We start from the raw sequence: 15306 nt of genomic DNA, 5'->3' as shown, positions 1-15306 counted from the left end.
CTTGATTTCCGTGATTTTCATTCAATTCTAAATCGAAATTATGTATTTAAATGAAAATTTAAAATTTGGCCAAAAATGAAAAAGTGGGAAGGGTATAGCCTTCCCACTTTTGTCAAAATCTCAAAAAACCGATATGTCATGAAATTCGACAAAAATCTCATGAAATAATCAAAATTGAACGCTGATTCTGGTTAAGTGATTTGTTTTTTCGTCAAACTAGCCGTTTTTTTAATATATCAAATCAAAGTGCTGTAAGTGCACCAACTTCATTTTTGGTTTTTTACGAATACTTCAAAAACTATAAGACCAGCGGAAATATAAACTTGATTTCCGTGATTTTCATTCAATTCTAAATCGAAATTATGTATTTAAATGAAAATTTCAAATTTTGCAAAAATGAAAAAGTGGGAAGGGTATAGCCTTCCCACTTTTGTCAAAATCTCAAAAAACCGATATGTCATGAAATTCGACAAAAATCTCATGAAATAATCAAAATTGAACGCTGATTCTGGTTAAGTGATTTGTTTTTTCGTCAAACTAGCCGTTTTTTTAATATATCAAATCAAAGTGCTGTAAGTGCACCAACTTCATTTTTGGTTTTTTACGAATACTTCAAAAATTAAAGTGTTGTATTTTTTTTTTTTTTTAAATTTTTGGAAAAAGTGGGAAGGCCTTCCCACTTTCGTCAAAATCTAAAAAACCGATATGTCATTACTAAATTCGACAAAAATCACACGGCATAATCAAAATTGAACGCTGATTCTTATCAAGTGTTTAATAAGCGGTTTGTATAATAAATTAAAACAAAGTGCTGTTAGCGCACCAACTTTATTTTGTTGTTGTTTACGTTTAGTTCAAAACTAAATAAGACCAATTTTCCTTTCCGTATCCACTGCAGTTTTTTACTTAAATCTTTGCACTGTTTCCGGCTTTAAATAACGTCCAAATTCAGATTTTGATGTCCAAAAATAAAAAATTATTCTCCTGTACTTTATGAACTGTGCAATAGTGTCCTTTGACGTTCATTTTTTTTTTGGCGGTTATTTGCGCTTGGTTATTCAATAATCAAGCTACCTTTACTCTTCTGGTTTTCACGACGAATGGACATTTTTACTGTGAAATCATTTACACATAAACCGATGAATGAAAATGGTTAGATGTAAGACGCGCAAAGTAATAGAATTAAACTCATTATTGAACAGGATGTGGATAAGTGCGGAGGTAACGAAAGTACGATCGATTCTATATTGTTAAAAGCATGATTAACAGCATCTAAGGAATGGGATGATCTTTTTCAATAAGAGATGTCGAATGACCAGCATCCAGGTCACAGTTCATGCGATTTAATTAAACAAAATTCTTCGCGAACGTTATTTCTGCTATTCTGCTAAAACCGATGACCGTGCAATGCGGCGATTTTCGATCCAATCGATTAAACGAAAACAATCAATACCCTTCCAAAAATCGACAAATTTGTTAAACTTACGTCGCTTTTTAGATTGCCGAAATTCCTTACCACGGGCGTCAACCAAACCTTAGTTACATCTTCAGTCCTACAGAAAATCATGAAAATGACAATTTTATGTCCCCCAAAAAAAAAAAAGATTCTTGGGCGTGCAGTTTTCTGTCAAGGGTTAACGGTCTGTAGAAGATTTACAAAGTCAAGCACGCGCACACGATAAGAATAACTAAGAAAATGGAGAAAGGAAAATACAAGTCTTTGGCGTAATGTACACTTAAAAAAGAGCCATGAAATGCACGCAAATGAATGAAAAAGAAAGAGAAAAAAATGAAAAAGTAAACGTCAGGGAGGGACGAGGTAATTTTTTTTCCTTCCAAAGAGACAGAGAAGAAATAAATAATTGTTAGGGATTGGTTAATGGCAAAAGTTAATTTCTCTCAACTTGTGCCTACACACAGTTCATTCTGTTTGTTTTGTTTGCTTTGTTTTGTTTTTTGTTTTTGTTTTTTGGAATATATCGATAGTCAAAAAATATACATAAGACTCGGCTTCGACGTGATTTTTAAGCCGAACGAATGGGAAGGAAAAATCAATGTATCCGTTCCACTTTCGGGGGCTAGGGATGCCATTAGCGTTATTATTTTTTTTTTCTCTTTTTCTTTTTCTTAATATCCTTTGTATGCCTAGCCAGTATCGCTACTGTCATCCTCGTCATCCAAGCATGCCAGTTCATCGCCCTGGAGCAGGCCAGCCGCTACAGCACATTCTAAGATGGCCGTATGACAGAAGAGATATTGATCAGGCATCTGAATCGAATGGGCTCGCTGCGACCGGATTTTCTCAACCGTGCCTATGAAAAGTTGATACATTAAACAGTCTTTCAGTGGCAATTGAAATGCTTTTGTTACGACTCATTTACCTAGAACATCGATCGTACCGACATCTTCTAATCTCCGGAGACAAATATCAATCGTGCAGAGTGAGCCTGAAATTATTGATTATAAAGCATTAACAATAATTAGACCACGGTAACGTTCTCTTACAAGATAGAGAAAAACTGTACCTGTACGACCGATGCCAGCTGAACAGTGAACGACTATGGGAGGGCCAAGCGGATGACCGATCCAAGTATCGCCCATGGCAGCTACCAAACCACTCTGCATGTCGCGCATTCGCTGCAGGAACTCGAGCATGGCCGTTGCCGAGAGAGGTACGCCGTAGTCGGGCCAAGATGTAAATTGCATGTGAGCCACAGATCGGGTCTCACGCGTCTGCCAAACAATAAAAAAAGGTATAAACAAAAAGCAAAAAAAAAGTGGGGTCAGAAATGAATATGAATGAGACACGTTTTCTCCATAAAGAGGAACGCGGCACGGCACCTTCAGGTTTGTCAGATGGAGCATCGAGATGGTGTAATCACTTTGTTGCTCTGTTGTCAGGTTGATAATTTCAAAATGGCCGTATTCGGCCGCCTCTTCCTCGCCAAGAGGCCAGTACTGGCCACATTTGGGTCTTCCCCTCTCCAGGCAACGTGTGGTCATGACGACCACGACGCACTGCTGTTCCCATACCATCCGCCAAAAATCACCATAGGTCTTTGGTAGAGGACCTTGGGTCGAAATGAAAGCGTTCTTTTGTTTGTAGCCGTCGACGTAGTTGGCGTTGATGTAATCCGAGCAAATGTCTTCGGGATCTTCCATAGACAAGACGACCCGACTGTGATCATAGCACAAAACGTCTGTGTAACGATTTTTGGCAGCGTTACCTTTTAATCTAGAAAAGAGGGGGGAAAAATGGGAATTGGGAATTAAGTATTTTTATTTTTACGGCAATTCGAATGGCACTCCCAATCTCAGAAACTCGTAAACAACTGACCTGGAATTGTTAAAAGTGCCGTCCGTCCCTTTGGCTTTGATATCGGCATACTCGAGATAAAGACCCTGTTTGCTTTTGGCTTTGACGTGACCCGCAAACTCTTCAAGGGTCATACCCCTGCCGTCGTCAAAATGCAGACTGTCGTCGTCCGAGAATCCGCTGCTGGCAGAAGACGGCGGTGGCGGTGGAGATGCGGATCTCTCTATAACCATATTGTCTGAAACGTTGGCCACTGTTGGCTTTGGCGGTGGAGAGGCTTCCACCACCGATGCACTTTTGCACGAAACGGTAGCAAAATTGTTGACAAAGTCCTGAGAGGCGGGCGCAAGCGGTATCGGCTCCTGCTATGTAAATGATGAACAAATAAAATAAAATTAACATCAGCCACCGTCATCACAGTCAGCGATTTTCTTCCACTATGCCGTCTATGCTGCATTTGTTGACGACATTTGGCGAGCAAAGGGAAAACTTTTTATCGACTCAGCAAGAGCTCGTATTAATGAAAGAATCGATCCGTCTGAGGCACTAACCTTCGCAACGGTTCTTTCGTATTGATTCTTTTATACGCCCCAGTAGACAATGCAAAAACGGCTATCTTAAAAGCTACTTTGATATTTACCAGTCGGTGTGCAACAGACTCGACTTGCAGTGGGACAGGTTCTTCGATCTCTTCGACGTCGTCGTCGTCGTCAGACGGTTCAGCTTCACTAATGGGTTCCTCCTCCTCTTCCCGTTCAGGCCGATCATCCGCTTCAGAAGTCGTGGCCGTTTCCGAAGGCGGAAACAGTGGGTTGGGTCCAGTTGATATGTCGCACAAATCCCCGACGCGATTCGTCATCGATTTGAAGCAATAGCGAAGCCAGGCGCCGTGGTCCACTTTAAGATTACCGCCCAGCTCACTCGGCAGCGAGTCCGCTGGCAAGTGCAACGTCAACTAACGAAAGGTGGACCGAAAGAAAGTAGTAAAAAAAAAATAAATAGCAAACAAACGTTATTGTAAGCTTCTTTTTTTTTCATTTTTACTCGTGGATCCCTAAAATCAATACAAAAACGCAGGAACAGAGAAAGGGGAAGGAACTGTTTCCAATTTCTTTTTTAACCTTCATTTTCAAACACTATGGAAGAACCGCAGGGAAGCATCGTTTTTTGTGACCAAAAAATGGTCGTTTGCGGTACATTCGTCCGAGGGACCAGCAGTCACACTAGTGTGAGTTCTTTTTAGTGAACTGGCCACTTCAACCGGAACCAAACGCGGTGTGAAGAAATTTTGTACGAGAGAAAGGACATAAAAATAAAATTCCACGCAATAGATTAGCGGATGCGCGGGAGGCCAGGCGCGCGCGCGCACGTTCCTCTCTTTCAACACCCATGGCTATTGGCCTCGGCATTTACCTCTCGGTTTAAAACACACACACATACACTCTTTTATGAAAAATGGGAAGAAAAGCAGCAGTTACATTTGCATTCTTTGCGGGGGGAAATAAGCAAATAGACTAACAATTTACCTGAGGTAAGCTGACGGTGTAGACACGATCTCGCAATTTTTCACGCACAAACAGCCGTAAAATCTTGAATGGAGCTTTAAACCAGAGTGGCGCCGTCACTATCAACACTTTCCTCAGCCGTGCTGGATAAGCTCCCTGCAAGAAAAATATAAAAAAAAAAAAAAAAAAAAAACGTATCAGCCACTGAGAAACGTGTAAAGAACCAGTCGTCAGTACGTCAAAACGCGTCGACTATTTTAAAAATATTCGTCTTTTTTTTTCTTCTGCATTTTGCTTGGCACATGCAACACGCAGCAGGAGAGAGGAAACAAAAGGCGGAAGGCAACCAAGAGCGGACCGAGACGATTCAAAGTCACAGTTCAACTGGCAACAATCGGAAACATACCGAATGGTTTCCGTCACACGCATCCCCACACATATAAAAATAAAGGCAAGGGAAAGAAAGAAAAAAGAAAAAAACAACAGAAATTTCTTGTTTTTCCTGAAAGGCAATGACTCGGATCAGTTTTTTCGGTCGCTAACTCCACTCCCGGTAATTTCAATCCTATTATTGGAACTGCTTCACAGCGTCGACAAGAGGCTTCCTGCCCGCGAACGACAACACAAGTCAAATGTACACACACGCGGAAAAAAAAAAATTTCGAAAAAGAAAGGAAATAAAAAATAAAAAGGGAAATGAAAGGTTTGGCGTCCGATCGCGACGACGACGCCCAACTGACAAGATACCCGTCGGTCGAATCCTGACTACTAGGGATGTGGGAGGGAAGTAAGGTGGGCACGCGCAATCCCCTCACGTCCAAAAACTTTCGACGCAGACAAAAAGGTCAAGGCATTCAGGTAATGTTAATGTAGAGATGGATCGACTTGTATGCCTAACCAAATGGCAGTTGCCATGGTGACAATAAGAGCTTCAAGTTACAACAGGCAGGCGATGCACGACAAAAAACATGATTAGTGCTGCATCCACGAAATAACAGGAAGGGATATTGAATTCCCCAAATAATTGGATCCCCTGCTACGAAAAGAAAAAGGCATAAGTAATCACCTTAAGTAATGTCAATATTTTCTGACTGAGGTCATAGTCAAAGTTGGCATATTTTGAATCGCTCATGTCGTAGATGAATACAAGGCCGGAACGTTGCGTGTCCACACTCTCCAGGGCTACGTCCAGCTGATAAACGACACCCTGCATATAAAAAAAAAAAACGAACAAGCAAGAAAATTATTTCAAATGATCACAATCCCATAAAATGGCAAAGCCTAGAGAGAGAAAAAAAAAGGGAGTGTAGCGTGCAAAATTTATCTAACTTTTTGTTTTCAATAAGAAAAAACCATAATCGAAAGATGCATAGCTGACGAAGGTGAGATCTGGTAAACGAGCGGTTACCTGGAGTGTGACTTGGTGATTAGAGAGCTCAGGATAGTGTAGGCGAGCGGTAAAAACGGCAATGGCAGCACCACCTCCATCACGAGTTGGCTAATTATAAACCGGTCGGGTTATACAACACGTTTAGCAAAAATATTTTGTTTTTGTTTCGCCCCCTTTTCTTTTAGGGGAAAGGGATTCATATCTTTTTCTACGTTCTGCATCAAGACAAATTCAAAGCGGCGGTTTGCTAAACTTGCAATACGAGCGTAGCAACTGCGGTGGTATTTATATTCGTAACTTTTTTTTTAAAGAATTTAAGTAGGAAGAAAGAAAAGAAAAACAACCGCACAGCGGAAACATCATCATTATCATTCCCTCACGATACCGTAAGGAAGAACAGCATCAAAAGCGCATTCAGTGTCGACAGCAACAAAACAGCATAAAAATAGCAGAGGAAGAGAGCGAAAAAAGATGACATGCAATCCGCCGAAAACTTTACTTTTTACTGCAAGATATTTTGATCCGCCTTTCTTTGTTTTTGTTTAACGACTACTGGATGAACCAAAGATTGTACATGTGTTGTGTGCTTGTGACTATGATTCTCGTGACTGGGATTTTCCCTACTACTACTTACTAGCACGGTGAACTTTCCCGTCTCCAACTCGGTTCTTAGCGGTTCAATGGCGGGCTCGAAATGGACCAATCCCTCACGGATCCGCGTTGATTCGTGTTGTTCGTATAGAGTTAGCCCGCGTCCAACGTCGAACTTGCGTGCCATCAAAAACTTGACGGCTGTCGCCCACGAGAGCGGCCCAGAGCCACGTTGTTGACGAGCAAGGTTGACCGCCGCAATGAATTCCTTGGCCGCCTATTAAAAAAACAAAAACAACAATTCATTATTTATTTATTTTTTAAATCAATAGATCATCGGAGCAGTTTCAGTTTAGTTTTTGACCACTCCAACGATTTCACACGAAAAACAAAGCCAAATTTTTCTTCTCTTTTCTTCAACTGGAACCTCGCACAAAGAAGAAAAAGACAAGAGACCACTCAAGTTTATCACCAAGCAGACGTCAACAACACCAACCCAAGGCTTAAGTCTAACCGACGTTGCAATAACAAACGGGTTTTTGGGTGTCTGCTGGTCTGTCACAGACGGAATGGCTGATTGTTGTTGTTTCCCTACAGTAATCCTGGCTGATTGCTTGAGGTTTTCGTGAACCAAAAAGTAAAAAAAAAACACAAAACCACGCAGAAGAATTGTATTTTATTTTTTTCTGAATCGAAAACCAATTCTTATTCCTTCTTCTTAAAGAACTGGTAACTTCGGACAAAAGAACGGGACATCTTTCGAGGTTTCTAGATCACATGACCACTATAATGTGGTCTGTGGTGATATTGATTTGAAATGAGCGTGCACACAGTGTATGTACAGAGAAAAGAAGGAAAAACCCTCTCTTCCTACGAACGGGGGGGGGGGGGGGGGGTCGATGTCTGCTCCGTTCGTATAGTAAACAAAAGAGGGCCCATACCGAATGCTTCAGCAGCTTTTTGAGGGCAATTCCTAATAATAATACCGTACAATACCTCGATCTGGTCGTCGTCGAGGGTCGCAATGTTAAACGTCCCGCGGCTGTTGTTTGCTTGACGCATTTGTAAAATGAGTTAGTCGTTCGAAGAATCGTGGGACGTGCACAAATTTGAAAACAAAACAAGAAACAATTGTCTTTTTTTTTCCCTTCCAAAATGAATGGAGAAGGCAAAGGCGGCAAGACGAAAAATGTTGCTCTCACATTTTCCCACCAAAAAAACGGGTTGGGGACAGAACCAGATAGTGAACAAACACACACATTCAGGCACAACACTTTTACGTATCTGTAGTAGTGGTTGCCCTTCGAATGATAAACAAAATTCTGAGTAAGATAAAAACTCCCAATGTGTCCCTCGTCAAAAGTGCAGTGGACCCTTAGGAGAGTCAGACGGCCGTTTAATCAACGACTGACAATCCCTGCTTCCGCTGGAACGCCGCGACCGGCAACTACTAAAGTTGGAAACTCAGAAAGAGAGATAGGGTTTTCTTTCTTTTTTAGTTTATCCTTATTTCTCTTTTTCCCCTTGGCAGAAACGTCTCTTCTGGGTACATGCTCGGTTGGACGCGAGAGTTGAACGCACTGGTCACGTGACGAAACCAAGCTGAAACAAGAGACTTCAAGCGCACAATACGACAAGGAAGGCCGGCCTCCTCTACCACACGGCCTGACCAATTTTTTCTCTTGGTCTAGAGATCTATAGTATTCTTACCCATAGCCTAGAGGGGCATTCATTCAAATCGCATACACCTAACGAACTAGAAAGAGAAGGAAACAGAATAACATGGGATTTATGATTTCCACCTGCCTCATTATACTGGTTTCGACACGTTAATCAATACATTTTTTCAGAATTCTTTTTTTTTTTTACCGAAAACAAAAGACAAGAAAACTGGGGCTCATCAGCAATGATATCGACGTTATCTATCAGACATTGATTGTGGCATCAGATACTGTTTACGATTAGGTTCCCACCCCATGGCCCGTCATCATTCAATAGAAAGAATCCTTTCTTCTTCCGACAGTGCCACCTGTCTATGAGAACGAGAGGCCCAGCTGTGGCGGAACGAGCGAATGAGATAACGAGAAACACAAAGATCAATACCGACACAATGTGAGAATACAATCAAAGGGCGTAATAAGAGACAAAAGAAAGCCTGTTTTTCAACGGTAACATTTCCTGTGTTAAAAGAGGTTTCGGAAGCGCATCGGCGATACTGTGAACGACCTGGAACACACTTTTCTCTTCGAGGTTTCCCACTTCTACTTCCAGAATTAAAAAAAAGAACACCACTGGCTTTTATATTTCCCCAACTGGCGAGCTGCGCAGATGGTCCCAATTTTTTTTAAAGCTATACAAAAAGTATTCGATGACGACAGAGGAATTTTTGGCAGAGTACCCACCCTGTAGCTGTTTGAATCGCTCTTCGAACACAAAGTATGTACGACAGAAAGAAGGACAAGCTCGGTCGGATCCGTTCACGAACCAGAGGAGTATTGCGTGAATATTCATGAGCTATAACAGCTCTCTTTTCTGTAAATGTTGCGTACAAAAAATCTTACACACACACACACAGATTGCGCACTTGTTTTCGTTTGCTTTTTCCTTTCGTGTTTTTTTTTCTCAGCTCGCCAGTAGATGTTACGCCTGTCAAGTGGATTTTTACATTGACATTGAAGAAAGGATCGCTTGAAGTTGTGCGTGCAACCAGGCAATTTCTACCCAACATTTCTCTCTGTTGTGTTGGCATCGGAGCCCAAACCACATTCCCCAAGTCTCTCGTCGAAGTCCAATCTGCGAGAAATCAATAAACATCCGTCGTTTATGCTCTCGTCCTCTTCTTTTATTAATATAAGCATCCGCAGCAGCAACACGTGTTTTGCACATGCGCTGCAAATTGAGGCCAGAAATACGATGACATGAGGGTGAGAGAGTTGGTAGATTTGTTCCTCCCCGCTCTAATTTCTCTTTTTCCCTCTAAACTTCCGGTCAAATGGCTTTTGCCTCTTTAAACTGTCCGATGCATAAAAAATGAGCAACCATAAGGTCTAACATGAAAGGAAATTTCTTTGGTCACTGATAGAGAAAAAGCAGTACATAACCGGTTCCTTTGGCTACTGTTTCCGCCTAAAGAGTTTCACTTGTTTTATTCTCTGTCAAACCTCGGACATTTCACTGATTCGGGAGATTTCAAAGCCAAAATTTCCGATTGCTTATGATTGCTTCACGAATGCAGCGATGAGGTAAGCATGCCCCTACTATTCATAAAACCAGCCTTTTTTTCCTCCTTTTTGGGCAGGCCTTTTTTTCTCTAAGTCAATGGGGAAAAGGAGAGAGATGCTAAGGGCGGAAATCCGTCCAACAAACGCAGCAGACGAATTTTCAACTTAAAAAAAAAATGGTCGAATGACTTTTCCAGATAGTTACGAAAAATACAATGTTAGAAGCACCACACTAGGACACTCGGGAAGTCTATTCTTAAACCAAAATGGGCATAAATGAATTGTTGTGAGCTGTGTGGTCTTGTTACACTGAGCAACGTCAAACGACGACGACCTTTCGCGATTGAAAAAAGTAAAAAAGATACACACACGGTTTTGATACCTTAACAAATGGGAAATCGCAAACCGAGGGTAAGGAGAGAACCTCCCAAAATGACACGACACACGCACATGAAACACAGAAAAAACGCTGTGTGTTGCACAATGTGGAGGCGTCTGCCTAGCACCACCACAGGCGGCTTTCCCAATGCCGCGGTAGCACCGATCAAGGGGTGCCCTTCCTGATTCTCCAATAATGAAACCGAATAAATTTTTCCTACAGGTGATTGGCAGTTAGCACGTGAAGAATGAAGATGGTTGAACGTGACGCAACAAAATCGAGTCGAGTGAAACCAGTAGGGGTGCGGGTAGAGGATTATGAAGAAAAAAATATTTAGTTCGCTTACCGACTCTTCTTCGGCTGACAGTACTATGTCAGCCATGTTGAATACGACTGACTTTGGATACAGTCTCTGTCTAGTATGAGCACAGCCCTTGGCGATCGTCGTAGTTTTCCGAGTAACCATCGCCATCTAGTGCTCAGTTTTTACGTCGTTATTCGAATCCAGTGTTCTAGGCTTTGGCACGGGAAACAGTTTAGAAAACAGTTAGTCAGGGAATAAAATAAGAAAAATATAAATGAATTGCCTAATAAGCGTAAATTAATAGCAGCCAGGAAACTATCCTTCCGACGCTCTATGGTTCCCGAAATTCAGCAATCGTTCTAAGAAATCTGTCATCCGATTAGACTAAGCCTTCTAGAAGGTAATCACTTGTTCCAAAGATCTCACGTTGCTTTTTCGGTCAAATCTCACCCTTGTGTAATATAGAGCGGCGTGATAAAGGCTAAGGGAAGAAGCTGTTGGGGAAAGTCAACCAGGATCCTGTACATCTCATTTTGGTGAGAAAGCAACCAGAGACTCTTGTAGCGAGTGAAATTAATATAAATAAACAAAAATGGGAAGAGTACAGCTAGACAGTCCTTTCATCATGTGATATTTCACATTTAAACATCCAAGCTCATGTATCTTGCCCCATTAATACTCCCGCTTCGTCCCCTGAAACGGAATTGAAAGAATTCTGTAAAATTTCCAGAATACTTAAGGCGTAAGAAGTCGCCAAGTGAAAAAACCAGACTTCCACTTATCCTGCAGCCCTAGACAGCAAAAAAACACAAAACCGAACACACAGAAGAAGAGTTTTACATAATCTTGATAGTTCTACACTTGTATTGCTAGTGATAACAAGATAAAGCTTTCAAAATGTCCAAAACGTATTGCGTAGTCTAATGAGAAAACGAATTATTCGTGCATTCTAGCATATTATAATTTTCACTTAAGCGTATGCATCCGCTGAAGAAGAAAACTTATTGCATCTGACAGATAGAAAGCGATCAAATGCACAATCTAAACGATTTAGATTACCTTTTTGTTTCAATTACCCAATTTCGTTTCTTATTAACAAGAACTAAAAGTACTGAACATAAAATAATTGCCTTTTTTTAACCAAATATTATTTGGTATTACATATTTTGGTGATTATGTTAATCTGGTTCAGCAAAGACAAGAAACGCCACGTACTCCAGACTTCAGAGTCGGACCTATTGTATCGGTAGCTTTGCAACAATCGTGGAGGCATATTTTTTACTTTACTAGTTTAAACGCTATCTTATACAACTTGTCGTTGAAAAATGTTTGACTCCAAGAGCACGGCGAACAGAGCCATTAGTTCTAAAAGAACCAAAGCGATATGATTTTAATGTGGCCCTCTAAGATTAACCTTTGTTTAGTCTCCCTGTAGAGGAAAGATGTGTCTCTGTCAAGTAAGTTAACGAAAGCAAGAAGTGCTCTCAGGCGGCCAAATTTTGAACTAAATCTGACAGAAATGATAACCAATAGGAATATTCCACGAGGACACATTTTTTTCCACCGAAGAAACCTTCACTTAGCCTATTCCACTCGTGTCAGTAATTTAGTTTGGTAGACTGTCTTGTTGACCATACTTCCTGACGAGGATGCGTCCCACGGTTAGCTCCATTCTAATTGCGTGCTGTCTAGCTTTCGCTGTAGCACAAGCTGATGACAAGACGACAAAGGGCCCCAAAGTAACAGATAAGGTAAGTTTTCGACAAGAAATCGAGCACATACTACATAGCATAATTAGCATATTGCATTACAAAATTCTAATACTACCTCATATTGTTTAGGTATGGTTTGATATTGAAATTGGAGGTGAACCTGTTGGTCGAATCGAAATTGGTCTGTTTGGCAAAACTGTTCCAAAGACAGTGAAAAACTTTGTTGAACTTGCCAAAAAACCAGTCGGTGAAGGCTATAAAGGTTCCATATTTCACCGAATCATCAAGGACTTTATGATTCAAGGAGGAGATTTCACAAACAAGGATGGAACTGGAGGCAGAAGCATTTATGGCGACAGATTTCCTGATGAAAACTTCAAGCTGAAGCACTACGGTGTTGGTTGGCTTTCTATGGCCAATGCTGGCAAGGACACAAATGGCTCACAATTTTTTCTAACAACAAAGAAAACTTCATGGCTAGATGGACGTCATGTTGTCTTTGGAAAAATCATTAAGGGCATGGTAATTGCACATTATTTAGTATTTCAAAAAATTAAAATAAAATAAAATAAAATTCAATAAATTCAAAATAAACTTCAATAAATTCAAAATAAAATTCCAGTTAATATCTTTTATATTCCAGGATGTTGTTCGGAAAGTGGAAGGCACCAAAACTGACGGCCGTGATAAACCCACCAAAGATGTCGTGATTGCTGACTGCGGTGCTGAGGTAGTTGAAGAACCTTTCGCTGTATCAAAAGATGATGCTACTGCATAAATAATATTTGTGTGCTGACTTATTGACTAAAATAAACCTATGAAGTTTCCATCACATCTCTCAATGTGTTATAACTGACATAAAAAGAGGTGACTTTTTATAGTCTTCATGTCATTGTTGAAACCTACAAAATCAAGTCTTAACGAAAAGGCAAAAAAAAAACATTACTAAAATTAACTTCAAATCGTCGAAAAACTTAAAAGAAATGAATTTTAGTAAATTTTAGGAATGGCTACAACGAATTTTCTATTTTAATTAGACGGTTAGTTATACGTTGCTACATGATTAAGAAAATTATTCCATTTCGTTCAATCCAGGTCTGCGAGGTGGGTATAGAGGACGTGTGTTCCTATCATATCTATCTTGCTTATTGAAGTTTGTCTTGACCATGCCACGATCAACAAAATTGCGATTGTTGTTCCAAGAATCGCGATCACGCGGTTCCAATTTTTCAATTGGAGTATCTAATAACGCCTCCAATGTCTGAAAATTTGTGTTCGTATAGTTACAGCAGAGCTAATATTTATAAATTTGACATGTTTCTCACTACCTGTTCTTCAATCATTTGTCTATCAGACATATTCTTGAGAATTCGAGCAAACTCAAGTTGAACGTCTTTATTGCCAGACTCCTTTACAAGCTCACCGATTGAGTCAATCTAAATCAGATGAAAAAATAGTCGAGTGTTTTAACCAGTTTAAGAAGGTTTTGCAAAATATACGACTTACGATATTTTTATTAAATGATCTTTTTCGGCCTCCTTCCGCCGGCATGTCATATTCCAACGACGCACGTAAAATTGCCATGGTGTCATCCAGTCGGCCAACTTTGGCAAAGGCCAGTGCTTTCAAATTGCGAATTGTGACGTAATTCTGTTGCTTCGAAGGAGCCAGCAAATTAAGACAAAGCTGTGGATCATTTTGGTTTAATGCCAAAGCTGCTGCGTAAGTCAGGGACCTCCTCATCGGCACATGACCAGCATCGCTTGCTGCATTCGCAAGGGTTTTCATTTTTTCGTAACTTTCTGGCGTATTCTAGGTATAAGGAATATACAAAATTAGGTAAAATAAACTCTGTACAATAATTCCCGATCGTACCATTCTATATAAGGCAGCCATAGCGAGAATAAAGCAGTTCTTAGGGAATTTGTTGTCCTGAATACTGCGTTCTTGGGATATAGCAAACACCTCCATTACTTCGTTGTACATTTTGTTCCTTAACAAGAGATCCATAGCTATTTGATAGCTCATAAATTGGTCAAACATGGTAACAGTTTTAGGATTCCTCAACATTGCCAGCATTGCATTTGGTTCATTGATTGAATGAAAGAATCTCATAATTACTGGGCCAAAGACAAATGATCCAAATCTCAAGCCAGTGCTCTGGTTATGAAATCTAAGAAAACATATTGGCGGGAAACACAATGAAGTCAATCTGTTTTAGGATAATAAACTATAATATTTAATTACTTCTCAATCATTTGTTCCAGCAGTTTGATGTCTTCTGGGTTTTTTTCAGCTAGGTTAATCATAGTTTTCAAGTCGTCAGTGAAAATTAAGCTTGTTGAATCTGGAGTAACAAACTCCTGCATTCGGGAACGGAACTTTTCTTTCATTTGAGAGCCATGAAAATTTACTGCGGTTTTGCTCCTAGATGCAGCAAAACCATCTAAACCAAGAGATTCAGCAGTGTACAATGATCGGAAACCTGAAAAAAAAACAGAGCTTTAATTCATATGGCAAATTTATTTAGCTTAGCCTTTTATATTTTAATGATTATAATATATTAGCATGAACCAAATGGTAATAGCTACAGCGCACATGAAATTTAATTTACGGGTGGGTCTTGCTCCTTTGACACTTTGCTATTTCATAAAATGGTTTGTGGTGAAAGCTTACCTTGATATTGCATCTGTGTGACACTTGGTTGCGAACAAAGTCGGACTAGACAACGGGGAATATTTCGCATCATTTTAATAACTTGGGGTAACGTGAATTCGCGAAAATAGAAAAAAACGGAGAATGCACGTGCTGCAGCAGATTCTTCGCCGAAATGTGGTAAGCAGACGAATTTTCTTATGTAGCTGCCACCTGTGGGCAGAATATTTCCC

The 15306-nt window shown here is 40.3% G+C and overlaps 3 protein-coding genes across 7 annotated transcripts; 1 reads left to right on the top strand and 2 right to left on the bottom strand.

Annotated features, from left to right (window-relative positions):
- Positions 1–1231: 1231 nt before the first annotated feature.
- LOC116919142 (tyrosine-protein phosphatase non-receptor type 9) lies at positions 1232–10904 on the bottom strand. 5 transcript variants are annotated; one of them, XR_006644472.1, is made up of 12 exons: positions 10749–10904; positions 6846–7079; positions 6230–6319; positions 5888–6028; positions 4843–4977; positions 3957–4271; positions 3338–3681; positions 2842–3235; positions 2526–2733; positions 2382–2447; positions 1487–2312; positions 1232–1384 (listed from the first exon to the last, which is right to left on the bottom strand). XR_006644472.1 is itself a non-coding variant. In XM_032925045.2 (11 exons), exons 1-11 carry the CDS (start codon positions 10872–10874, stop codon positions 2146–2148), a joined length of 2220 nt encoding a protein of 739 aa, XP_032780936.2. In that variant the 5' UTR covers positions 10875–10904; the 3' UTR covers positions 1232–2145. The 5 variants fall into 5 exon arrangements, 4 of the variants coding, with proteins under 4 accessions (XP_032780936.2, XP_032780939.2, XP_032780937.2 ...); XM_032925045.2 differs by having other exon boundaries at positions 1232–2312; XM_032925048.2 differs by lacking the exon at positions 10749–10904 and adding an exon at positions 10406–10549 and having other exon boundaries at positions 1232–2312.
- A 1340-nt stretch (positions 10905–12244) lies between these two features.
- On the top strand, positions 12245–13245 carry LOC116919151 (peptidyl-prolyl cis-trans isomerase B). Its single transcript, XM_032925061.2, has 3 exons — positions 12245–12457; positions 12548–12940; positions 13062–13245. Exons 1-3 carry the CDS (start codon positions 12356–12358, stop codon positions 13194–13196), a joined length of 630 nt encoding a protein of 209 aa, XP_032780952.2. The 5' UTR covers positions 12245–12355; the 3' UTR covers positions 13197–13245.
- A 171-nt stretch (positions 13246–13416) lies between these two features.
- Positions 13417–15269, bottom strand: LOC116919147 (pentatricopeptide repeat-containing protein 2, mitochondrial). Its single transcript, XM_032925054.2, has 6 exons — positions 15095–15269; positions 14666–14903; positions 14294–14591; positions 13925–14230; positions 13747–13854; positions 13417–13679 (listed from the first exon to the last, which is right to left on the bottom strand). Exons 1-6 carry the CDS (start codon positions 15165–15167, stop codon positions 13491–13493), a joined length of 1212 nt encoding a protein of 403 aa, XP_032780945.2. The 5' UTR covers positions 15168–15269; the 3' UTR covers positions 13417–13490.
- Between the last annotated feature and the right edge of the window lie 37 nt (positions 15270–15306).

The sequence above is a fragment of the Daphnia magna genome, linkage group LG3, assembly GCF_020631705.1.
Source record: "Daphnia magna isolate NIES linkage group LG3, ASM2063170v1.1, whole genome shotgun sequence".
Lineage (NCBI taxonomy): Eukaryota > Metazoa > Arthropoda > Branchiopoda > Diplostraca > Daphniidae > Daphnia > Daphnia magna.
Note: the sequence above shows the minus strand (reverse complement) of the source record. Positions and strands in the feature narration are given on the sequence as shown.

Excerpts from the sequence above, each read along its gene's own strand:
- LOC116919142 (XM_032925045.2), bottom strand. The coding sequence starts at position 10,874 with ATGGCGATGGTTACTCGGAAAACTACGACGATCGCCAAGGGCTGTGCT. Across the intron at positions 3,236-3,337 it reads GGCACTTTTAACAATTCCAG|ATTAAAAGGTAACGCTGCCA; the intron begins GTCAGTTGTTTA and ends CCTCTTTTCTAG. Across the intron at positions 2,448-2,525 it reads AGCTGGCATCGGTCGTACAG|GCTCACTCTGCACGATTGAT; the intron begins GTACAGTTTTTC and ends CAATAATTTCAG.
- LOC116919151 (XM_032925061.2), top strand. The coding sequence starts at position 12,356 with ATGCGTCCCACGGTTAGCTCCATTCTAATTGCGTGCTGTCTAGCTTTC. Across the intron at positions 12,458-12,547 it reads GCCCCAAAGTAACAGATAAG|GTATGGTTTGATATTGAAAT; the intron begins GTAAGTTTTCGA and ends CATATTGTTTAG. Across the intron at positions 12,941-13,061 it reads GAAAAATCATTAAGGGCATG|GATGTTGTTCGGAAAGTGGA; the intron begins GTAATTGCACAT and ends TTTATATTCCAG.
- LOC116919147 (XM_032925054.2), bottom strand. The coding sequence starts at position 15,167 with ATGATGCGAAATATTCCCCGTTGTCTAGTCCGACTTTGTTCGCAACCA. Across the intron at positions 14,904-15,094 it reads CACACAGATGCAATATCAAG|GTTTCCGATCATTGTACACT; the intron begins GTAAGCTTTCAC and ends TTTTTTTTTCAG. Across the intron at positions 14,592-14,665 it reads CTGGAACAAATGATTGAGAA|ATTTCATAACCAGAGCACTG; the intron begins GTAATTAAATAT and ends ATGTTTTCTTAG.